Below are 20,889 nucleotides of genomic sequence, written 5' to 3' on the forward strand. Positions count from 1 at the left end.
AATCTGGCCCCCTCCCTAGCGCAGGAACCCCTTTTTTACCTGCTACACTCATTGCTATACCGAAATAGTCTCATTTAGCTGAAAGAGCTGGAGGCAAGACCAAATCACCAAAGCAATGGAGCAGTGAAGCAGTGAGTGGTGAGCTAGGGGATGGGTAAGAAGGACCCACGGCAGCCATCCACCCCGGTGGAAGAACAAGCCAGGCATGTCACCTGTCTTACAGAGTGAATGTGAAACTGCTGGGCTGGTGCTGCTGTTTCTAATTGCAGATGGTTGTAATTTCCTCACAAAGTCATCGTCCCCTTCTCCTCCTTGCTGCTGCAATGAAATAGTTCAGCTGTCTTCTTTCCTCCCTATGCCGTCCCCTCTGGGGCTGGATTACATCCCCAGCCTACCCTGCTTGCCTCTGCGTGGCTCTTGTCCTTTTTCCACTCAATGGCTCTCTTGTTTCCCTGTCAGTCTGTTTGCTCCTCATATATTTTAGGAATTTTTTATTTATCTTTCCTTTCCTGCTATTTTTGTTTTGCTTGCTGCTCCACTGCTATTCCTCTGTGACCCGATTTGGCTGTTTACACCCTTTCTATTACAGACATCTGTATTGTTCAGATCTTCCTCTGCTATTTCTATCTCATTGGGAACCTCTAGATTCGCGGTCTCTGCAGGCATGGTTTGCTGCCTTCTTCCAAAATTTCTCAGTGTTTGAGGGATACAGCAAGATCTTTTTTCTCTCATGTGTTCCCTCTGGGGCATAGGTTGCATCCATGCTAAACTGACGTGGATGAGGAGCTCCCTTGACCAGCAGTGAGTCCTTGGCATTATTTCAAATAACTAGAACTGCAGGTTTACAAAACCTGTTCAAGTTTTCTCCATGGTGACTTTTTGGAGACGGCTGTTACTCATGGCCCCAGCGGTCACCTAAGAAGTTCTGGTGAAAGCAACCTTGTATGTCAAGTGAGGAGACATCTCAGGTGCTGCCTCTGCAGAGCACAGTGAGGGCGCCTTGGCTCGGTCCCAGGAGTAATCGAGCTTTGGTGGCAGTTCGCTGGGTTGTGCTCCCAAGGCTTGCCCTGAGAGCAGTGAGTCGTGTTTATTCTTGGGAGGCAAAGCCTGCATCTTGCCGTACTGGGTCTGAGAGCAAGTCATGCTTGGCCTGTTGGGAGGATGGGTTACTGACATGGCGCGTAAAGCTGTGTCATAACGTGTCCTTGCCTTCGGGGCTGAAGGGCTGTGGCAAGAAGAGGCTGCTGCGGGAAGAGCTGGCCTGGCGTTTTTTTTCCTGGGAAGAAGGGAGCCATGGGGCAAGCTGGGATGCAGCTGAGGCCAGTTTGCTGCCCGCTTAAAGAGGAGACAGTGGTGTTTAGACTTTCCAGCTGGGAAGACACTTTGAAGACTCCCTTGAGGAAAAACTGTTGTACTTAGTTATTTTCAGCATTTGGGGTTTTTAGTCTATAGATTGTATCCCTGGGACTCCCCCCCCCCCCCCCCCCCCCCCTTTTTTTTTTTTACCCATCCTTGAAGGGACACATCTGTGGTATTGAGAAGAGGATGTACTCATGGGGACATAGTTGCATGGCTTTGGGAGCTACTTTCGTAGCCTTGGCTCAGGGTCCAAGACCAGAATTCCCACATGTAGAGAGAAGAAAACAATGCAACCCACAGTGCTAATGTGTTAATAAAAAGGCTTGTCTAACTGCTACCAACTTTGACTGGCAGGGAGGAGGAAGGGGGAGAGAGAGGTTCTGAAAAAAACTTTCTGTTAGATATTTTTTCCTAGGCAGGGGTGGCCAGTTTGACATCTAGGTCACTGACTGTTCCTATAGAAGAGTCTGGCAGTCTTTTCTGAGGTGCTTGTATGCCTCTGTGGTTTGCTCCAGACTTTTGGAAGTCCTCGGGAAGAAGGTGTTTGGGCTAGATCTGCACCATCATTCTCCATGGAAATTCCAGTCATGTTTAGGGGAGTTAAATACTTTGCAAAACAGTCTCCCTCCTGCTGCTCACATACCACAGGAAATTCTTGGCAGCCTGACAGATAGCTAAATAAAACCACTGGCAAGCAGGGGCCCACAAGCCCTGCACCAGCAGGGACAGCATGCCAGAGACCCGGCTGTGGGAAGCATCACCTCTGATGTGAACAGGTATTGTGCTGGGTCACGAAGCAGGTTGCGTTCAGTGGGTTACATTCAGTGCACATGTCACAATTTGTGGACAGTAGTTGTAAGAGCTAGGCTGGCACCAGTGTCGGATCAGCACTACACATGGAAGTGCCTATACTTCGGAGGTATGGTTGCGTTAGGACGAAAACCCAGGATGGTCTCGGTGCTGACAGCTTGTTGCTGGGCTCAGCCCCGGGAGGTAGGGTATGAGGCTCCAGCAGCATAGCCCTGGTCTCCAGAGCGTGGTAGCCTTTGTGGTTTCCAGGTCTGTAATTCTGCTACAGATCAGGGCTTGTAATATTCAGGCTGTTGGATTTTAGTATTATTCTTTTCTGTGGGAAAGGGAATCTTCTGTACAAGAACATCTCCAAAATAACCGTAACTGACTTGAAGAGCTCGAAGTCAGACTGTGAGTTTTATGGTTGCCCATGAAATCTTAATTGATCTGGGAGTGCATAAGCACCTAAGCTTTTGTCTACATGCTCACTACTGCTTTTTCTAACAGTGTCTCTCTACCTCTTTGGACCAACCTAGGACAAAATTAAGGTTGCTCTGGCAACTGTTAATATGGCACTTGCCTAATTTCAGCATACCAGTGGCCTTCTAATACCTGTTTTCAAAATACCAAATGTTAACTAATACAGTCAATAGTGCTACGAGTCTAGAGCACTTGTAAGCCTTTTGCCTGGATGAGCCTCGGATCATTTTACAGGGGAGTTTGGTATTCTGCAGGCAGGCAGGGAAGCAGCAGGACAGAAAGAAAGTGACTTGCCAGAGGCAACCGGCGGGCGAGTGGCAAAGGAAGAAAGCGCAAGTCTCTGGGCTTGCAGCCCAGTCGCTGTCTGCAGGGCACAGCCGTAATGCTGTTGGATTGCATTTCTGTGCCCTGTGAAAGACAGCAGAAAACAAATGCACAGAGAAATGGGAAGGGAAGAACTGCTAAAAGCTGAGGGTTTCTTAAAAGTATATCTGGTGTTAATGTCACATATGTCTGGTTAGCTATTTGAGACTTAATAGGTGTTCCTCTTCTCAGGGGGCAAGTCGTGAGCCTGATGGAGCCGTGCTAATAAATATTGTGGGGAAGAGTCTTACCATTTCTAGAATCTTTAAATAAAATTCTGTTAAAAGTGGGAGGAATTAGGAAGAAGATGTTTTGGGAGCCTTGAATTCTACTCCAGTGTGTCAGTGAGGTTGGCTGAGTTCAGAGGAGCTTGCTGATAGTGTGGTTTGCTCTGTTCTTTTGCCCTGGTAGCAGGTTTTTTGAGGACCACGGCAAACAAGTTGTAGTTTAAAGGCAGGTAGTGCTCACAGGTAGTACTAGCCATGAATGAATGAAGTTTACTCTGTTAGACTGTTAGCCTGCCACCAGCCAGTTATTCTGCGATGTGCAGGAAGACAACATGGAAAAACAGTTCCATAAAACAAGCCAGTTCAAATGCTCCGCTTGCTTTCATTCCTAGCGGTGTTGCAGTTTGTTACTATGGCAATTCAGTGACATTCGCTGGAGGTTGGAAGATTACTAGTGGCTGTTTTCTGGTAGATCCCATTCTTTCTGTCTCCATCTCATGCTTTTGGGTATACGTAATTCTGTTCAAGAGGCAAAGCTGGATTTTGTGCTGTTTCTCAAAAGCAGATCCCTGTGCTCCTGCTACCAGCAGGTTACTCCTACACAACTCTTCAGCGGACTCCACTATTTGGGAGCCCAGCACACAAATCCAGTTTGTAAGCCCAGTCCATCCTTTGCCCAGCAGCACCTGACAGCGTCCTTCACTCATGCCTTAAATTCTATCATAAATGGGAGCAGCTTTCATAATACATTCACGCTTGCTGTGGCCAGCCCCAAAGATTGAGAGCTCCTAGGCCAGATCCTAAAAAATCCCAAGACTGATCCCAATTAATTGCAACCTGGTTTTATTTTGTGTCTGTTGGCCTTTCTGTTGTGTCGCAACCCGTTTTTCCTGTTTGCAAATAATTTTTGAAATTTAGTATTACCATCTCATGGGTGATGATATTTACCAGGTATTTCAGACCACCCTGTTGTGTATCAGGTTGCAGGAGGGGCAAAAAGCGGTCGTTGGATATTGTGCGATTAATGCTATGTCACCCACACACACTCCAATGAGCAGCTCTTCACAGATTGTCATAGTGTGAAGTTTTTCCAGAGTGGGTGGGAAGTTCTGGTACTAAAGAGAGTGTGTCCTACCTGAATCTCTTCTGGAAGGAGGCAGAAGTCTCTCCATGTTGTCCTTTGAAGGGGACAGACTAGTGACAGTATTTACTGGGAAAAAATGGATTTCCAGAGACCTTAATGGTTTTGTGACAGGACATTGGGGAGTAAGGTACATGGGAACTGGCAGAACCAAGGACAAGCAGCAGCCCCGCTGTGCCTGAGGCCAGCAGCAGTACAGGTGGGAGTGAGGCTACATCCAAGCTGTGGTCATCAGCATCATAGCCCTACCCAGGCTGGAGCCCCCTGCCTCCCCCCAGTCAGGAGCACCCCATGGAGCAGGAGTCAGCGGCTGCTGGCAGAGCACAGCTGTGGCAGGAGCAGCCGTGGAATTGAGCCAAGGGACAGTGACTCTCCTGCCCTGCGCGGTGGCAGCAGAAGGCAAGCCTGTAGCCTCCTTCTTGTCTCCCACAGAGGAGGTGGTTTTCAGCTGTGCTTTAGTGAGGGAAGAAAAACTGCTTCCCTGTGGTCAGGTAAATGTGGTGTGTGCTGGGGTCAGGAGTGGGTCTTCCTGGAGGAGCTGCCTGAGTTAGGGGCCCTGCTGTGAGAAGTGTTGGAAGGACTGTGCAAGAGAGTGGCTCACAGCCTGCTGCGGGGTGCTGCCCTGAGTTAACTGGAATTCATCAGACTGTATGTGAGGGTAGCAAGTGTCTGTTCATAAGGAGTAGCTGCAGATTGCCCCTGAAACTAGAGTTCATGACTTCGAACTGAGGTTTGAATGCACTTCCCCTTCTAGTCATCTCAAGAGAACTCCTTCCCCTTGCACAAGGGCAAGGTAAAAATTACTGGATTAAATTGGTGATTATCCCTGACAAAAATTTGGGCTGGCATTGATAGCTGTGAGCTTGCAAGAATTTTAAGAGTACATGTGGGCTCCAAAAAGTTAAATTGCTTCATAGATAGAACATCCTCAACGTTGTTTTTCTAATGCGTCCTTCAGGAATTTACTGTGCAGACTGTTCCTCAGCCTCTCAGACGTGAGGTCTTTCCTAGTGCTTTCCCTGCTAGCCCCAGGTGGGACGTTCTGCCTGTAGCCAATCTTAATTCCTCTTTGCTGCAATTAAACTGAAGTCCTTTCTTTCCCTCTATGCCCAGGCTTGATCACCCTTCCCAGTTTATATCAACTTTTTAATGTATTATATGTTGCTTCCCCTTGTTGAAGTGAGTTGTGTTACTGCATTGGGTGTACAAAGTTTGTGTCATTGAAGGTTTACATAGCTACTTCTTACAAGGGCCTGTAGTGATAGGACAAGGGGGAATGGCTTTAAACTGAAAGAGGTCGGATTTAGGTTAGATACAAGGAAGAAAATCTTTACTATGAAGGTGGTGAGACACTGGCACAGGGGGATGCCCCATCCCTGGAAGTGTTCAGGGCCAGGTTGGATGGAGCTTGGATTAACCTGGTGTAGTGGAAGGTGTCCCTGCCCATGGAAGGGGAGGTGGAACTAGATGATCTTTAAGGCCCCTTCCAACCCAAACCATTCTGTGGTTCTATGATACTGGTATCCTACACAGATATGTCTTCCAGGAAAGATGGGGCGCAGCTGGTGATACAAAGAGTTCTTGAGCTCTTTTAATACAGTCCAGGCTTTAGCATCCTCTCTGGCTCAAAACTGGCCTTCAGGAAGAGACTGAGAAATGGATGGACTGTGCTGTCCTCTTGAGTGACAGATTGCTGTAGTACAGACAAAAATCATACTGCAAATTACAGTTATAAAATGCTGACAAGCGTTTCAACTCTGAGGCTACCAGTTCTACCATTGCAGTGTAGGGAAGGAAAAACCAGCTGGCATGTTTTCCTTGTGCTTTGTCACACAGGAGCAAATACCAAGGAAGGCAGTGTCACAGAGTTAAAAATATCTGCTTTTAAGGATAGATATTCTTCTAATACAAGGGTTACCATAATGATCTTCAGAAGAGGTGCTGCAGTCCCAACTTCTGTGTTACTAGCTGAGTGTCATCACCATCCCTGGTTCAGAGCTTGACTCCAGGCTTGGGCTTTGCCATAGCCTAGGGGGGAAGCACATGTCTCTGGTACAGCAGAGCTGGCTGCCAGTGGATGTTGTCTACCTTGACCTTGGGAGGCTTTTGGTGCTCTGTCCCATAACGCCCTCACAGGTAAGCTCGGGCAGTGGGTTAGGTGAGCGGCAGCGAGGCGGGCTGAGAGCTGGCTGAAGGGCAGAGCTCGGAGGGCTGTGAGCGGCGGCGCAGAGCCTGGCTGGAGGCCTGCAGCTCGCGGGGTTCCCAGCGGTCAGTGCTGGGTCCTGTCCTGTTCGGCTCATTCATCAGTGACCTGGGTGAAGGGACAGCGCGCGGCCTCGGCAAGTTCGCTGATGAAACAGAACTGGGAGGAGCGGCTGGTCCCCCCGAGGCTGCGCTGCCGTTCAGCCAGACCTGGACAGGCTGGAGGGTCGGCGCAGGGAACCTAATGCGGTTCAGCGAAGGCAAGTGCAGGGTCCTGCCCCTGGGGAGGGGCAGCCCCACACCCCAGCACAGCCTGGGGCTGGTCTGCTGGGGGGCAGCTCTGCGGGGAAGGACCCGGGAGCGCCGGTGCAGCACGTTGCCCGTGGGCCAGCAGTGTGCCCTCGTGGCCGAGAAGGCCAGTGGGATCCTGGTGCATGAGGAGGAGCGGGGCCAGCAGGTGGAGGGAGGTGATCTCTCCCTCTGCTCAGCCCTGGTGGGGCTGCATCTGGAGTGCTGGGTCCGGTTCTGGGCTCCCCAGGTCAAGAGAGACAGGGAGCTACTGGGGGGGTCCAGCGGAGGCTACGAGGATGATGAGGGGACTGGAGCATCTCCCTGACGAGGAAGGGCTGAGAGCGCTGGCCTGTTTAGCCTGGAGGAGGGAAGGCTGAGAGGGATCTTATCCATGTCTACAAGCATCTTAAGGGCAAGTGTCCAGAGGACGGGACCAGGCTCTTTTCAGCGGTGCCCAGCGACAGGACAGGGGGCAACAGGCACAAACTGCAACACAGGGATTTCCATCTGAGGAAAAAATTCTTTATATTGAGGGTGACCGAGCACTGGCACAGGCTGCCCAGAGGCTGTGGGGTCTCCTTCTCTGGGGACATTCAGACCCCACCTGGATGTGACTCTGTGCAGCCTGCTCGAGGAGAACCTGCTTCAGCGGGGGGTTGGACTAGGTGGCCTCCAGAGGTCCCTTCCAGCCCTGACATTTCTGTGATTCTGTGACATTGCCAACCTGTTCAGCTCTCTCATGATGAAGCTTTCACATTGGGGCATAGTTTTTTAGTGGGGACCTTACGATGTCTGAGACATTTCTCTTTGCCAGATCTTCAGTCTGTCTTACTAAGTACCTAAATGTAGCAAAGCATTTATGTGTCAATGCAAGATATGTTTTAGTTTGTGATTACACCCTGACTTCTGGTAGCTGTTTGAAATTCTCATCAGAGGCACATCTTTTAAAAATTAAATGTAACTGTGCTGTCATCTGTGAGCCTTTATTTTCTCCTTCCTCATCCATAGTAGTATCATACTTGCTTATTGTTTGCTAGATTACGTGTGCATGCTGGCCTAAGACAGGACAGTTGGTGGTAGGGGGGGCACTAACTTTCATCTGGGTCTGAGGATGTTACAGGCTGCAAACAGAATTACTTTTTTTCCAGTTTCTTAGCCACGTGCATTCAAGCCCATCACCTGTGTACAGGACAGCATCCATGAGGAGTGTGTGTCCACTGTGTGACATTATTTAGTTCCAAGGAGAAAAAAATAAAATTGCAGTATTTTTTTTCCAAAATGGAATACATAGTAAATATTTCACAACCCCATAAATAAAAAATGATTGGCCTGATCTTTTAAAAACATATTTCCCTTTGGGCTCTGACTAAGCATGAGAAAGTTCAGCCTAAGAGGGAATTTATTTGAAAAAGCAGTGAAAGGTTAGAAGCAAGGATGTGGGCTGGAATATGCCTTGCAAACGTTGACTGTGGAGGCATAGTGCTAATGTCTTGCATGTGCAAAAACATTTTGAGGGTTGTGAATTTAAACCATGAAATTAATATGTTCAAAATTAAGGTTTTCTTGCCCAGACCTTACGCATACAGGATATGGTGATTTTAATGTTCTGACTAGTGATGGGAAGATACGTAAGTGGTTTGCTGGTGTTAATTTAAGGTTAAGGAAGAACCGTTAGCATCTCCATTTCTTGATTAACTTTAAATATTCAAATTTGCAACCTTAATGTTTCCTTAAAGTAAATTTTAGCTTTTGATTTCCTTTTACTTCTTGGGGGGTACCAGAGCAAAAAATGGAAAGTTCCACTGTTGTGCTTGGTAAAACTTATTAATGCCTTGCACAATTAAAAGCCTCATGTAAATGATGCATGTATGCGTGCACACCCACGTACACATGCCAAAGTGAACAGTTAGTCATTTACAACTTTGTGATTAATTTTTCCAATGTTCTTATTTAATAATTCTCCTGCTCCTTGGGGAGAGCTATAAAAATGGATTTTATTTTTCTAATGTGCTTGCATTTTAAGTAGGTAAAGTCTCTTTAGATTCCCATTTGCCTAACAAGGAGATGAATATGTTCATCTTCAAATTTAAATGACCAGTGGGCTGAGACCAAGAATGATAAATTTCAGTGCAGGAAGAAGACATTAAGAAAATAATAAGGAATTTAGTTCTGGGATCTACAGTGTGAAGAAATTTTGACCTTAAAGCCTGAGACGTGTTCGTTCAGTCCTGTAGTTGTTGCCTTTCACAAAAGCGTATTTCTTCGCAGCTCTGGGGCTGGGATCATTCATTCCTCCCTGGAACGAGAGTTTTTCAGCAAGGTGCAGTACTGTCCATTGCACCTTAGCACAGGTTACTCCTGTCTTGCTCCTACGTCCTCCTTTTCTGAGTACATTGCAGGACTGGAATGGGAGAGAGTTTATCACTGCAGTTTCTCAGGTTTTCTGTAACATGGGAGGCTCACTTCCCTTTGCCTTTCTCTGCTGCTGTCTGCTAGTTCTGAACCAGTGCCTTCACATTACAGTACCCAGCATCTTTTTTGAGGATGGATGAAACAAGTAGCAATTGGATCTGTTTCTTAACAGGGTAAATTTGAAGTTGCTCTTCTGACATAACTGTCATACTAAGGATTCTTTTTGGATGTTCTCACTTTGGGTATCCTATTGGGTATCTTGCCTTATAACCACATAAGATGAACTCAGGAGCATGACACACATGCAGTCATGCTGGAGTTTTTGATGTTTGTGCAAGTCCTGCAGTTTGTAGCTCTGAAGAGAACCAATTTCTCTGTATGTAGTTTTAATCTAAGGTTTTAGAAAAGTAGGCTTTCAGGTTGTCTAGAAATCTATGATCTTCACATGACCTTGTACAGAAAATGGCTGATACACTCATAAAAATTAAATTTCTGCCCCTTTCCCAGATACTGACCAAATAGACCCTATTTACAGAAATCTGGATGTTAATACTTCACAACAAATCTCTTACAGAGTTCCTAGGCAGCAAAATTGATGGAGAAATACATTTATTCTAATAAAAAAAGAATAAGAATGTTAGTAACCCCAGACTATTCTGATCATCTGTCAGTATGTTGTGAAAATGCCAGGAGGGCTTTACTGAAGATAGAAATACATCCCTCCGACATTCATTAAGAAGGGGTACACTTTCCATCTTGCAACACGGTTTGAAATTCATCAACAGAAAAGGTGTACAAACAGCAATGCCATTAACTATTCCAAATTCTTCTTTCAGCCCAAACTGTTGTCTGTTGAGCTGCTTGTTGGCATTTCAACAATGTTGAACCTCAACAGCACGCAAAAACCCAAAACATTTTAAGTATTTAAGTTCTCAGTATTTTCACTTCTAAGGATATTCATAACCGGGAAAGGCAGAGCAATGCAAGGATTACCTTCTTAAGAACTCTTCCTTTCAACCTAAGCGAAAAGGTTGGAGTTCTTGATTATCTTGGGTGACTGTAGAGAGAAGGGTTCTGCATTCTTCCTAGCTTATTTTAATTTGATTTGTTCTTTACAACGTTTTATGGAGCTAGGATCTCTTCTTCAGTGCTGCTCAGCCATTTAACTATCACTTTTCCTTTCAACTTTGGAAATGAGGCAGTGATACTCCATGTGAATTCCCATCTGGAAATCACAGTAAGAACAAAATTTCTAGTCATGGACAAATGAGTAGGAAAAAGTCAAGATGAGGTTTGCTTTTCCTTTATGAACCTCTTAGTGCTACATCATTTAATCTAAACAGTTGTAAAGTAGATAAGTAGTCTGTTCCCAGCCAAACCGTTTTGATTCCAAAAGGAGGTTAAAATAAAACGGCCTTTATTGTGTGTTGTGCATAACTCCACAGTGTAGGCTGAATTGAATTTTTTACTTAAGGTGGAGATTCAGCATTCTTATTGATTCTATAGATAAATCTTCCTGCATCAGCAAGTTAGGTATGTACAAGTACACCTGGGCTTTTTTCATTATGCAGTGTTAAGACTGTTCATTGGCAAATTGCTGGTAGTAGCACCCTAACACACTCTTCTCAACATTCTCTATCTTACACTTAGTTACAATTTGAATAAAAAAAAATCCAACACTGCCCTGTAGTGACACCAGAATGAAGAAGTATGAAACTAGATCTGCTGTTGTTAATTGTATTGTCTGGTGCGTCTGAATTCTCTCATGGAGTCTGAATAGACTGGTTCATAATACTGATTTTGGGGGTAATTGTAAAACGCTATAATATTTTTGCTTTGAATTGCTGATACTTGCTGTCTGTTTGGATTCAACTTTGACATACTTTTAACTGTGGGAGAAGGAAATCCATTCATGTGTAACATCCTGAGAACGCCTGGGAAGTCTTTTCTCTCTCAATATCCAGTGAGTAGTACCCAAAACACCTTTTCGTGAAAATGTTTTTAAAAAACCTTACAGTATGAGACCATCGGTCTATTACGAACAAGGGGGCTGTCTTTCAGAAATTAGTTCAGGATATTCCCCTCTGTATGGAAGTTCCTGCTAGTCTGGCATCAGGTTTCTGAACCTGGAGGGATTACATACAGCCCTGGATGGTCTGCATTTCTATCTCCATTGTGCTGATGCATTCAGCTGACACATGGTTTGGATGAAGTATCACAGAATTCATAGAATTCACTGGCTGCCTACTTTGAAAGCAGCTTAAAAAAATGCAGTAAGGTGAAATCAGTCCTGTAGCTACTGAATGCATCTGTAACAGCTCTTCTCAGGAGCTGGAACTAAGCTTTGAAATGCTTCAGCAAGAAACCAGACACAAGCCTGTGGCTCCATGCCCTCTCACCTGTCGTTTAGCCCCTTGGCAGCTTGAAGGTGAGCTAACATCTTGCACCATTTTGGGGGAATTTCAAGGGATTTGGCCCTTCTGCGTGAGGGTTTTGGATTACCTTTTTCTTGGCTTGGTAGTTTGCAGCCTGAGGGACCCCGCTTTGCGGAGCATGGGAAGCACCGTGCTAGGTTAAGCCAGCGTGTTCCTAGATGTCTCCTGTGTTCCTGACAAAGGCCAAATGTTTGTGGGAAGGAAGTAAATGATCATGAAATGAGTGATCTTGGAATAGTTTGCCCACAGGGAAAGTTTTTTCCTTAGGAGCTGGCTTGTGCCTTTGTGTGTGAGGGTTTCTGTCCTTTCCAAATTTCTGGATTTTATTATTATTTAATCCTTGCTAATGTAACTCTGGATACTTTAATCCTCTTAAGGGGTTGCTGCTGACTTTGGGCTCAGTCCTGCTCCCTTTTCAAGGAATTTTGCTATTAGGCACCTTGAAGTTGAGCTCTGAAGTAGATTGCAACTGATTTTACTGGCAACTTTATACTTGGCTGTAAAATGCAGTTGTAAAGCTCCTAACTTCTGTGCAAGAACACAGTTTGAGTGAGGAGTAGATGAAGGTCTACAGGCACTGAGCTCTGTGTCTGCAAACTTGCATTCTGCCTCTCCCCACTGTCAGTCCAGAATCTAGAAGGAAGCGCTGAAAGATGCCAAAGGGTTAGGTCAAAGGAATTGTCCGTGAACCTGCGCGGGGAATATCCTGCTAGCTTAGGAAGCCATAAATATGTTCCTTTCCATCTAGGTGCCCCTCTGTCTGCGGAAAGGGAGAAGAAGCCTCTCTCCAGAGCTGTCTTTGTGCTGCCCTGGGTGGAATCCACAGAAACAAGTGAGGGTTCCAGATGTTTTTTCTCCCTGCTGTGTTGTAAAAAGCAGTAGCTGCACTTTGGGTCTTCTTCTGGGGAGGCTGCTCAGGTAGTCTGCGCTCAGGGCACAAACTGGGAAGGTTTTTCCCAGTGGCAAGCATGCAGCACAGATCTCAGAAAATGCCAGCCTTTCCTGTTTCTTTGCATCAGGTGGTTTAGTCGTGGTGGCTTTGGCTCTTACTGAAGAATATTTGAGTTGCTCATGGTTCCTTTCAGTGAGGCAGACATCCCAGGAAAGCCGATGCTTTTTCCAACCATTCACCAGCTCCGGCCCTCTGTGTTTATCACCAGCAGGACTTGTAATGAACGAATCCAGCATCTGCCAGCAGATTCTCAGGAAACAGTTAAGGAATGTGAAACTGAGCATCAGAGCATCTCGTGGACTCTCCTGTGATCCACTGGCTGTGACTGCAAGGACAATGCTGATATGTTGTCACATAAGCCTCACCCAGAAAGCCTGTTTAGGGGGAGAAACATCACAACCTCAAATAGTGCAATGACAGATAAATGTATTGCAGAGGGCTTAACTGTAAGAAATCCAGCCCCCCTCCCCTTTCAGAGATGCTGCTGGACTTTATGAACTGTTTGAGAAACCTTGTTTCCCAAGGTAAGCCAGGAATGTGGGATTCCTGGAGTTTGGTGCTTCCTTTGCCATTTTCAAACCTTCTGGTGTAAAGGTGCCACCCTTGCCATGGAGCAGGACAAGTAGCGCTGTCCAGACTGCCTTCTCTTCTTTTTTAATTTTGCTGCTTTTTTTCTTGACTGGGACCTGGAACATTGCTTTATTTTAGAATAATTCAGGCTGTTGCAATCTATTTACATTCAGCAGTTTTGCCCTTCCAGGTATGGAAGCTGTCCCTACTAGACAGCTGTTTCTGCAGTACTCTGTAAGAGTAGGATCACTTAGGATTCAAGAGTATCTGCAAAGTGCCTTGTTGCCGTGAGAGCTCCTCTTCTATCAAGTAGCTTTTGTAGCTTCTTCCATTTGAAAGGTCAGTATGAATTCTGGGTCAGGTGAAAATCAGTCTTCGCCTTGGAGAAGTCCTTAAGGAGCTCCTGCAGCCTGCTATGTGGAGACCCCATCATTCTGGACCCTTAACAGGATGTGCTGTCGTCATTGCAGGGTTGTCATCTGGATGTTGTATGTAACTGTTTCCAGTTTGGGTTTCTGTGATGCTGTGCAGAGCTCTTAGAGCCCAGTGGAAACGAGTTTGCACACAGTTTTTGTGGTCTTGGATTCCTGCACTGAGGAGGGTGGGTTAAGTGATCTGTATTTTTAGCTTGTGATACAGAAGTTCTGACCTTTCAACAAATTTCTGATTGCTGTCATTCCCTTCCTGTGTTCCTAGAGCAAAATCCACCGAGGCCCTGGGCCAAGTGCCCTAAGGAGAGAAGCCTCTTCTTCTGCCTGCCACTGTTGGGCATGTGCTCTCTGCCCTCCCTCTTTCCTGCCAAAATGAAATACCTAATTTATTCTCTGCTGAATATTTGAAACGAAGCAACAAAAAAAAAATTCTCAACATATTTAATACAACATCTGGGAAGAAAGATGACCTGGCTGATCATCCCTAGGGCAGGGTATTTAAGCAGCCACGAGTCATTGCTGAACACAGGCCGCACGACAGGAGCCAGCTGGCAGCAGCCCCTGGAGACAGGCAGAAAAGAGCAGCACGTTCCCTGTCTTTTACTAGAGGTGCACTTGCGAGAAGAGTGGTCAAAAATGCTTTCATGTCCCATGGAGTTATTGCTTGGGGTACTTGAAAAACCTGCCTGTTTGACATATCTCAGTATATCCGTCCTTTATACCTGAGGAACTGCCTTGTAACAAGGCTGTTGCTTGCCTGTTTTTCTAGTAAGATGTGATGCTGTATTGTGGTACATGTATTTCACAAGGTTAAATGTGGGCTGACAAAGTATATAAAGCCATTACTCCTTAGACCCCTTTCTGGAATCACTACTTGCCTTGGAAAGACTCAAGAGCACGAAGGAGGCATGATAGTTGCTGGAGTTCAGTTGTTAACTATGAAACTCTAGGTTTGCAGCAGTGTAATATGGTGATTGCTCAGCTTGCAGCAAGGATGCCTTCTGCAGGACTGTTGCCTGAACACCAGAAAGGGTCAGCACTGTACCTCTGTGCTGGCGGGCTAATTAGTATCTTTCCCTGTATTTTTCCTAAAGTCCTGATAGTGCCTGTTGGTATGATTTTGCTTTTGGTGGAGCTGCACTGCATCGATGTCTACCTGGTGACAGGAGAGAGCTTGAATCTGAGCAAACTTGCTTAAGTAGCGTTTCTTTGGCTATGTCTGGTACCATCTCTTCAGAGGTTTAGGTGTGGGGGTTTCAGTATGGGCTTGCAGGCACACCTGAGCACTTGGAGTCTTTTTGTAGCTCTTCCCATTGAAAGCTCTGTTACGCATATTGGGTGCAGTGCCCCAGCTGGAGTCTACGTTGGTATAGTAGTTACAACCCCAAACAGGAAAAGTAGTAGTCTACAGGCTAATTTTGCTCAGTGAACTTCTTGCTAAGAAAGCTTTCACTGCTGGGAACAGCACTGCAAGTATTTGGTGGCTGTCAGCAAAGACAGCTTTATTGGGTAAGAAGGAAGAAGTCTGGCACTCGGGTGCAGCCGTGGAAGAGTGACCGCTGTTCACAGAGGGTGAAGCTTAGCTGCACATGGGCGGTCTTCTGAATTCTCTCTAAACCTCCTTGTCTCTGAGACCTAGTACCATTTGCTGGGTGTTATTTAAAGAGTTGAGGAAGAGATTGGTACCAATACTAGCTGGAACAAATTCTTACTTCTCATAATGGCTTGTTTTGCTATAATCTCTGGAGGTCATTCTTCCTTAGGGAAAGCAGTCCCCTAACAAAACAAGCAAACCCCTATTCTCTTGGGGTGTGCTGTTGTACTTCTTAGCGTGTTTTTATTTTCCCCCCACCACCTAGGGAAGGAAGCGGTTATACCCAGCGTGTGCTACTCAGGTCTCCTGTTGACAGTGAGATCCCCACAATCTTTCCTAAGTTACAGTGACTACAACTAGCTGTGGCTGATTGAGTCTGTGAAATGGTGTGCCTCTAGCATCTAGTTTTATTCTGTTCTAACAAGTCTTACTTATTTTGCACTTTTCTTCCCAACTAAGGCCATAATAGTTTTCTTCCTCCAAATGGAGGTATTGGAAGTGCTTGGCATTTGGTACTCCTTTGAAGAATTAGTCTTCAGTTCATCTACTGCATGGCTCATTACACTTCAAAAAGGAGGTTGATTTCTTGTCTTGGGGACTCCAGCAATGTGGGACTGATTACTGATGACATGTTATGATTTTTTTCTGCCAATAATTGACTTATTTTTTTTGCAACAGATACAGAGATATTTCATAGCAATCATTAGATTCTCTTTGTTGTTGGAAAGAGTCTAGGGTAGGTTGAGATCCTCAGCGCTGTTGTCTGACCACAGGAGACTGCATAAGATTATATAATGGGACATAGCTAAATGTGACCTACCAGTACTTTTATCACTTGAATGTTCTTGCAGTCCTGTTTTGCTTCTCCTCCTCCTCTTCCTTAAGCAGTGCACTGTTTGAAGCAGTGAATCCTTTTCATCTCTGTATATATACCTGAGCTCTGTCTCACTTTTTCAGCCTAGACTTTTAAAAATCCTTTAGGTCTAGCTTAGCATTACTGTGCTCTGATTAAGATACAAATATTTTTTGGTAGCAGGGATAAATTTCCAGTGCCCAGCTGTTTAACATCTTTTATATTTGGCATTTTTCTCTTATAGATCACCATAGCTTCTACTTTCATTCTGCCAAACAGAATAAAAGGCGGAAAGTGATTCTTCATTTAGTGTTGAAACCCCATGTGCTGATGGACTGCAGTAGTGAACCCAAGTGAGCGATTAGACTGTACCAATGCATACTAGCTTAAAATATTTATTTAAAAAATAAAATTATTAAGAAGTAAAAGAACAGCTTACTTAATATGCATACTCTGGTGTGTTTGAACACTGTATGGAAGAGGTAAAAACAAGGCTTTACCTTTGCTAATTGTATGGATTCATGAAAACAAACAACTGAGCTACCGCAGGGGAGCTTACTGAGTGGCAGCTCATCTGTGGAGCCACAGTAGCTGGTGTGTACACTCCTAGCTTGGTTCTGTTGTGAAGTAAAACACATCAGTTTCAAGACCCTTTGTGGCTACACTAGCTGGTGTGTTTTACTTCATTTGCAGTGGGCTAGTAGCATGCAACCCATCAGCTACTGTGGTCGGCTGACAAGTACAGCAGCGCTGCAAGTTGCAGTGGGGTGACTAAGGATGTCAGTCTGTACCCCAAGGGGTATGTCAGACATCAGAAGATGGAAAAACCTCACCAAGGTGACGAGTGAAGTTTTCCTCTTACACTGATGTGATAGCTGAGCCAAACACATTCATTGTCACCAGTCAGACCAAAATTAATTTATACGCATCTTGAGCTTTTTTGCATGTCTGTCTTCCCCACACGGCTGTGGTGAAGGGGGTCTGTTGTTGCTGGGATGATGGGAGGGGGTCTAGGGTACAAATGTATATGAAACAGTCCTCCTGTTCATTGAGCACCTTCCTGTCCTGTGTGTTTTGGATTGTTGGTTCTCTTTGGTTTTGTTTGTTGTAATGTGCCCATACAGGATCTTGAATGCAGTTAGTAATCAGTTAGCAGCCACAGTGAGAACCATGAGCTTGTAGGCACGTCCAGTCCATGTTGTGGTTGGCATATTAAGACTTTGACTTCTGACAGCTCGTATGTTGACTCTGCATTTAGCTCTGCCAGTTTGTCCCCATTCTGACCAGTACTTACCTACCGTAGCCCTGAACTTCCAAAGGAGATTTCAGCAGGGCTGAAGCTGCTCTGCATCTTCATTGCTGTGAGATCTTCCGGAGAGCAGAGCTGCCTGAATAGGAAATAACAGATCAGAGTGCGCCCCAAGCCATATAGCACGGGGCACAGGGGGGACATTATGAAGCAGTGGCTGTCTGTGTGCCTTAGAGATTTGACAGAGCATGTGGGATGAGTGTCTCTGCATGGGGGAGTCTGATTGAGCAGCGTTGTCTGGAGTGTTTGCCTTTTACCTCAAAGTTTCTAAAGTGGCCTGTTTTCTTCTTCCTACAGACAATTTTAGGTACACGTGTGACATTTGTGGGAAAAAATATAAATATTATAGCTGCTTCCAAGAGCACAGAGATCTACATGCCGTGGATGGTGAGTACTGTTTTGGCACTCAGACACCCAAACTAGCAGGAGAAGTCGTTGGGGAAGGCAAAACGTGGTTCTGCAGGACCGTGTGGCCCGTGACGTACAGGGCATTGTACAGCATGGCTTGCTTGCCTTTGTCAGTGGAGGCAGAGTCCACAGGCACTGCAGGAAGAACTTTGCTTGATTCTTTTTGCGTGCATCAGAGTAACACCCTCTGGTGGGACCTCTGGTCCTTGCAGTCCTGTCTGTCTGCAGGTTTATGGTTAGGATGGATATGCTAGAACTGAGTGCCTCAAGGTAAATTTTCGGCCTGGCTACTTGCTGGGCAAGAGTGAGTTGCCTTTTGGTTTCTGACTGCCCAGGTTTGTTCCCAACATGCTCTGCTGTGAGAAACCACATTTCAGAGTTGAGAAATGTTTTGTCCTTGGTAATCACTGTGGTAGTGAATTGATGCAGTTGTCAGTGAACCTCACAGGCCAATTTCTCCTCTGTGAGTGTAGATGCGGCCTAGGCTGGTGACACTCAGGCAGAAGCAGACATCCTTCTCCAGAAGCAGTGTTTCTTTTTTCTCTACTGGGGGAAACAGAAGCAACAATATAATGTCTTTGGCTTACCCCTGCTTATTGAGCATCTAAAGCCCCTTGACTCGGAGCCCACAGATACTCCAGGTCCTCGCTGTGTATGCTAAAACCTGTCGGTACTGCTCCTCACTTGTCCAAGGAGGGAGCCCTGAGAGTTTTTGAAAGAGGCTGCTTGGAAAGAAGAAGTGGCTGAACCGTCTCTAGAGAAGCAAGTGGTTTTCCACAATATGTGCTGTCCATAAAAATTTCTGGTTTTAACTGAAACGTGTGACCATCTGAATATGCTCTACAAACAGCCAGTGTTCTCTTGCAGTGCACCACTGCAAACTCCCTCCCATGGGGAGCCAAAATTAAATTACTGGGACCAAAGTCACTGTGAGACGGATGTGTCTGCTTCTGTCAGAAATGTATCTTCTTAGCTATGGACCAGGGAGCTCTGCCTAGGGTTACAAGAGGGCTGTGGTAACCGCTTCCACTTGTGTTTTGCAAGGACACTTTGTCTCAGTTCCACCAAAGGGCTGGTTGTGTTGTAGCAAACACAAGGGTGAGGCAGCTGTGCATCTGAACTTCAGGTGGGGCTGTGTCAGTGTCAGAACAAAGGCCTTGAGAATCATATTAGGGCTGGGCATGCTCAAATAGTTCCTGTGTGGATGCTACTGGGAAGAGGAGGGACTGGGGCACAAAGCCTGGTTTATTCTGTGGGGCTGAAATATGCTGAAGTGGTGCGTGAAATACAGGAGGAATATAAGGCCATTTAAGAGGATTTAATTTCTGTTTTGTTTCTTCCCCTCCTTCTTCTATTCTGTGTTAGTTTTTAGTGTGGAAGGGGCCCCAGAAAACCGGGCAGGTAAGCTGAGATCCTTCGTGTGCTTTATTTCACAAACCTTTTCAAGCATTCAGTAGTTCAGGCACAGCAGGTCTGATTCTACACTTGTGAGAGTCAAGGGAATTTTGTCACTGATTGCAGCGGGAGAGGGAGCATCCTCTCTCCCTCCCCCAGTGTCTACAGCCTTTAGGTTGATGCCCAGCCCTAGTAGCTACCAGGCTTTTGTTGTACATACAATTGATCAGGCTTCTGGAAATCAAAGAAGCAGGTGTTTCATGTCTTTGGTGATTTAGTGAATTGTTCAAGGCATAAATTAAATTATTTTATAAAATGGGTTGGGTTCTGATTTGTTTCTAGCTGTGCTCTTAGATGGTAGAAAGTCACTGGTCAATATTCGTTAGCTGACTTGCTTGCAGACTGCATTATCATGCCCACTTTCAGACAGTATAACATCATTAGATAGGAGATGCACTGGAAGAAAATCAGAAAATATGGATCAGGCTTTGCAGTGTGTTTGTTCAGTCTTTCTCTGTATTTTTTAAACATTACGTACCTACAAGGCATGTGACTGGGCTGGAAGTGAGGGTGATCCTGGGGTACCTGAGGAGGGGGAGGAGGAGGGACAAATCAGACAGAGAGGTCATTGGGTTTATAATTCCTGTCTTGAAATCTTGTTACAGATCAAAATGTCATTACAGATGCAGGAGCATTCGGTGCCCATGCAGCTGTAGAAGGAAAACCTGAGGGTGTTGTCAGCTCTCTTGCTGGTTCTGTTCTCTTGCAGACCCCTATGACCAGGCTGTCATAGCAGCAGATGAAGTGAAGGAGGAGGAGCCGGAACCGTTCCAGAAGATTGGTCCAAGTATGAGTTATTATACAGCTTCACATGTGAAAGAGAAAGCGCAAGGGCTTCAATCTGGCATTAGCTGGAGTACCTCTAGGAAAACCAGAAAGCACTACATTACACAGAGGTGTTGGGACCTTAGGGGTGCTGAAAGATGTATTTAGGTTCAAACAAACATTGAACACCAACAGCCCTGGCCCTATGAAATGCAGCTTTGTGGTGTTTTCTGCTCAAGAGTTCTGCAAAGAAAAGAGGAAAAAGGTTGAGGAGAAAAGCAAGCTGGTAGCGATTACAGAAGATCTTAAGGTGTATTGGCAGAGTTGGCAGGTGATCACATTCCTACTGCCTTTGTGATGGGTTCATCAAACAAATGAGAGTTAAACAAGCAGAGGACCAGACTTTGCTGAAGCATTTCTCTGAATTCTCCATTTTGGAAAAAGTTGATTAACCCTGGATTTTCCTTTGGCTTGCAGCTTGCTGTCAGTTCTGTACTTCCTGGCACTGACAAGAGCGGGAGGTGTCAGTGTGTGGTTACACTTCCTCATTATTTCAAGTACCTCCAAAGCAGGAATTAGCAGTTATCACAGAAAAAACCCTCCTCCTGCAAGAGAAATCTACAATCCCAATATGAAAGTTCTTTCTTAAACTTGACAGTTTGTTTCTTAGTTTGACCGTTCCTGTTGTCCACACATCACAGTCTGTAAACAGAAGACAAAACTGTGTCAACTGTAATACAGACTTTAGAAATGGATTCTCTCCTTTGTTTTGCAAGCTTACTTGCTGTAATTTTGGGATAGTCTTCTGCAGCTTTTTCAGTTCTACTGGACTTTTTATGCACGGTCCATC

General features: G+C 45.6%; 1 protein-coding gene across 6 annotated transcripts in view; it reads left to right on the plus strand.

The window, feature by feature from the left end:
- The window catches only part of ZNF618 (zinc finger protein 618), a 162,371-nt gene that overhangs the window by 99,060 nt on the left and 42,422 nt on the right, over positions 1 to 20,889 (plus strand). For 4 of the 6 annotated variants that reach the window (XM_037399197.1, XM_037399199.1, XM_037399200.1 and 1 more), the window contains 3 exons: positions 17,709 to 17,798; positions 19,185 to 19,220; positions 19,984 to 20,061. In XM_037399197.1, coding sequence (XP_037255094.1) covers positions 17,709 to 17,798; positions 19,185 to 19,220; positions 19,984 to 20,061 — 204 coding nt within the window. Of the gene's footprint in view, positions 1 to 12,450; positions 12,535 to 17,708; positions 17,799 to 19,184; positions 19,221 to 19,983; positions 20,062 to 20,889 lie in introns of all 6 variants that reach the window. The other 2 variants (XM_037399201.1, XM_037399196.1) reach the window with 2 other exon arrangements.

Source organism: Falco rusticolus, chromosome 9 (assembly GCF_015220075.1).
Source record: "Falco rusticolus isolate bFalRus1 chromosome 9, bFalRus1.pri, whole genome shotgun sequence".
NCBI classification, from domain to species: domain Eukaryota; kingdom Metazoa; phylum Chordata; class Aves; order Falconiformes; family Falconidae; genus Falco; species Falco rusticolus.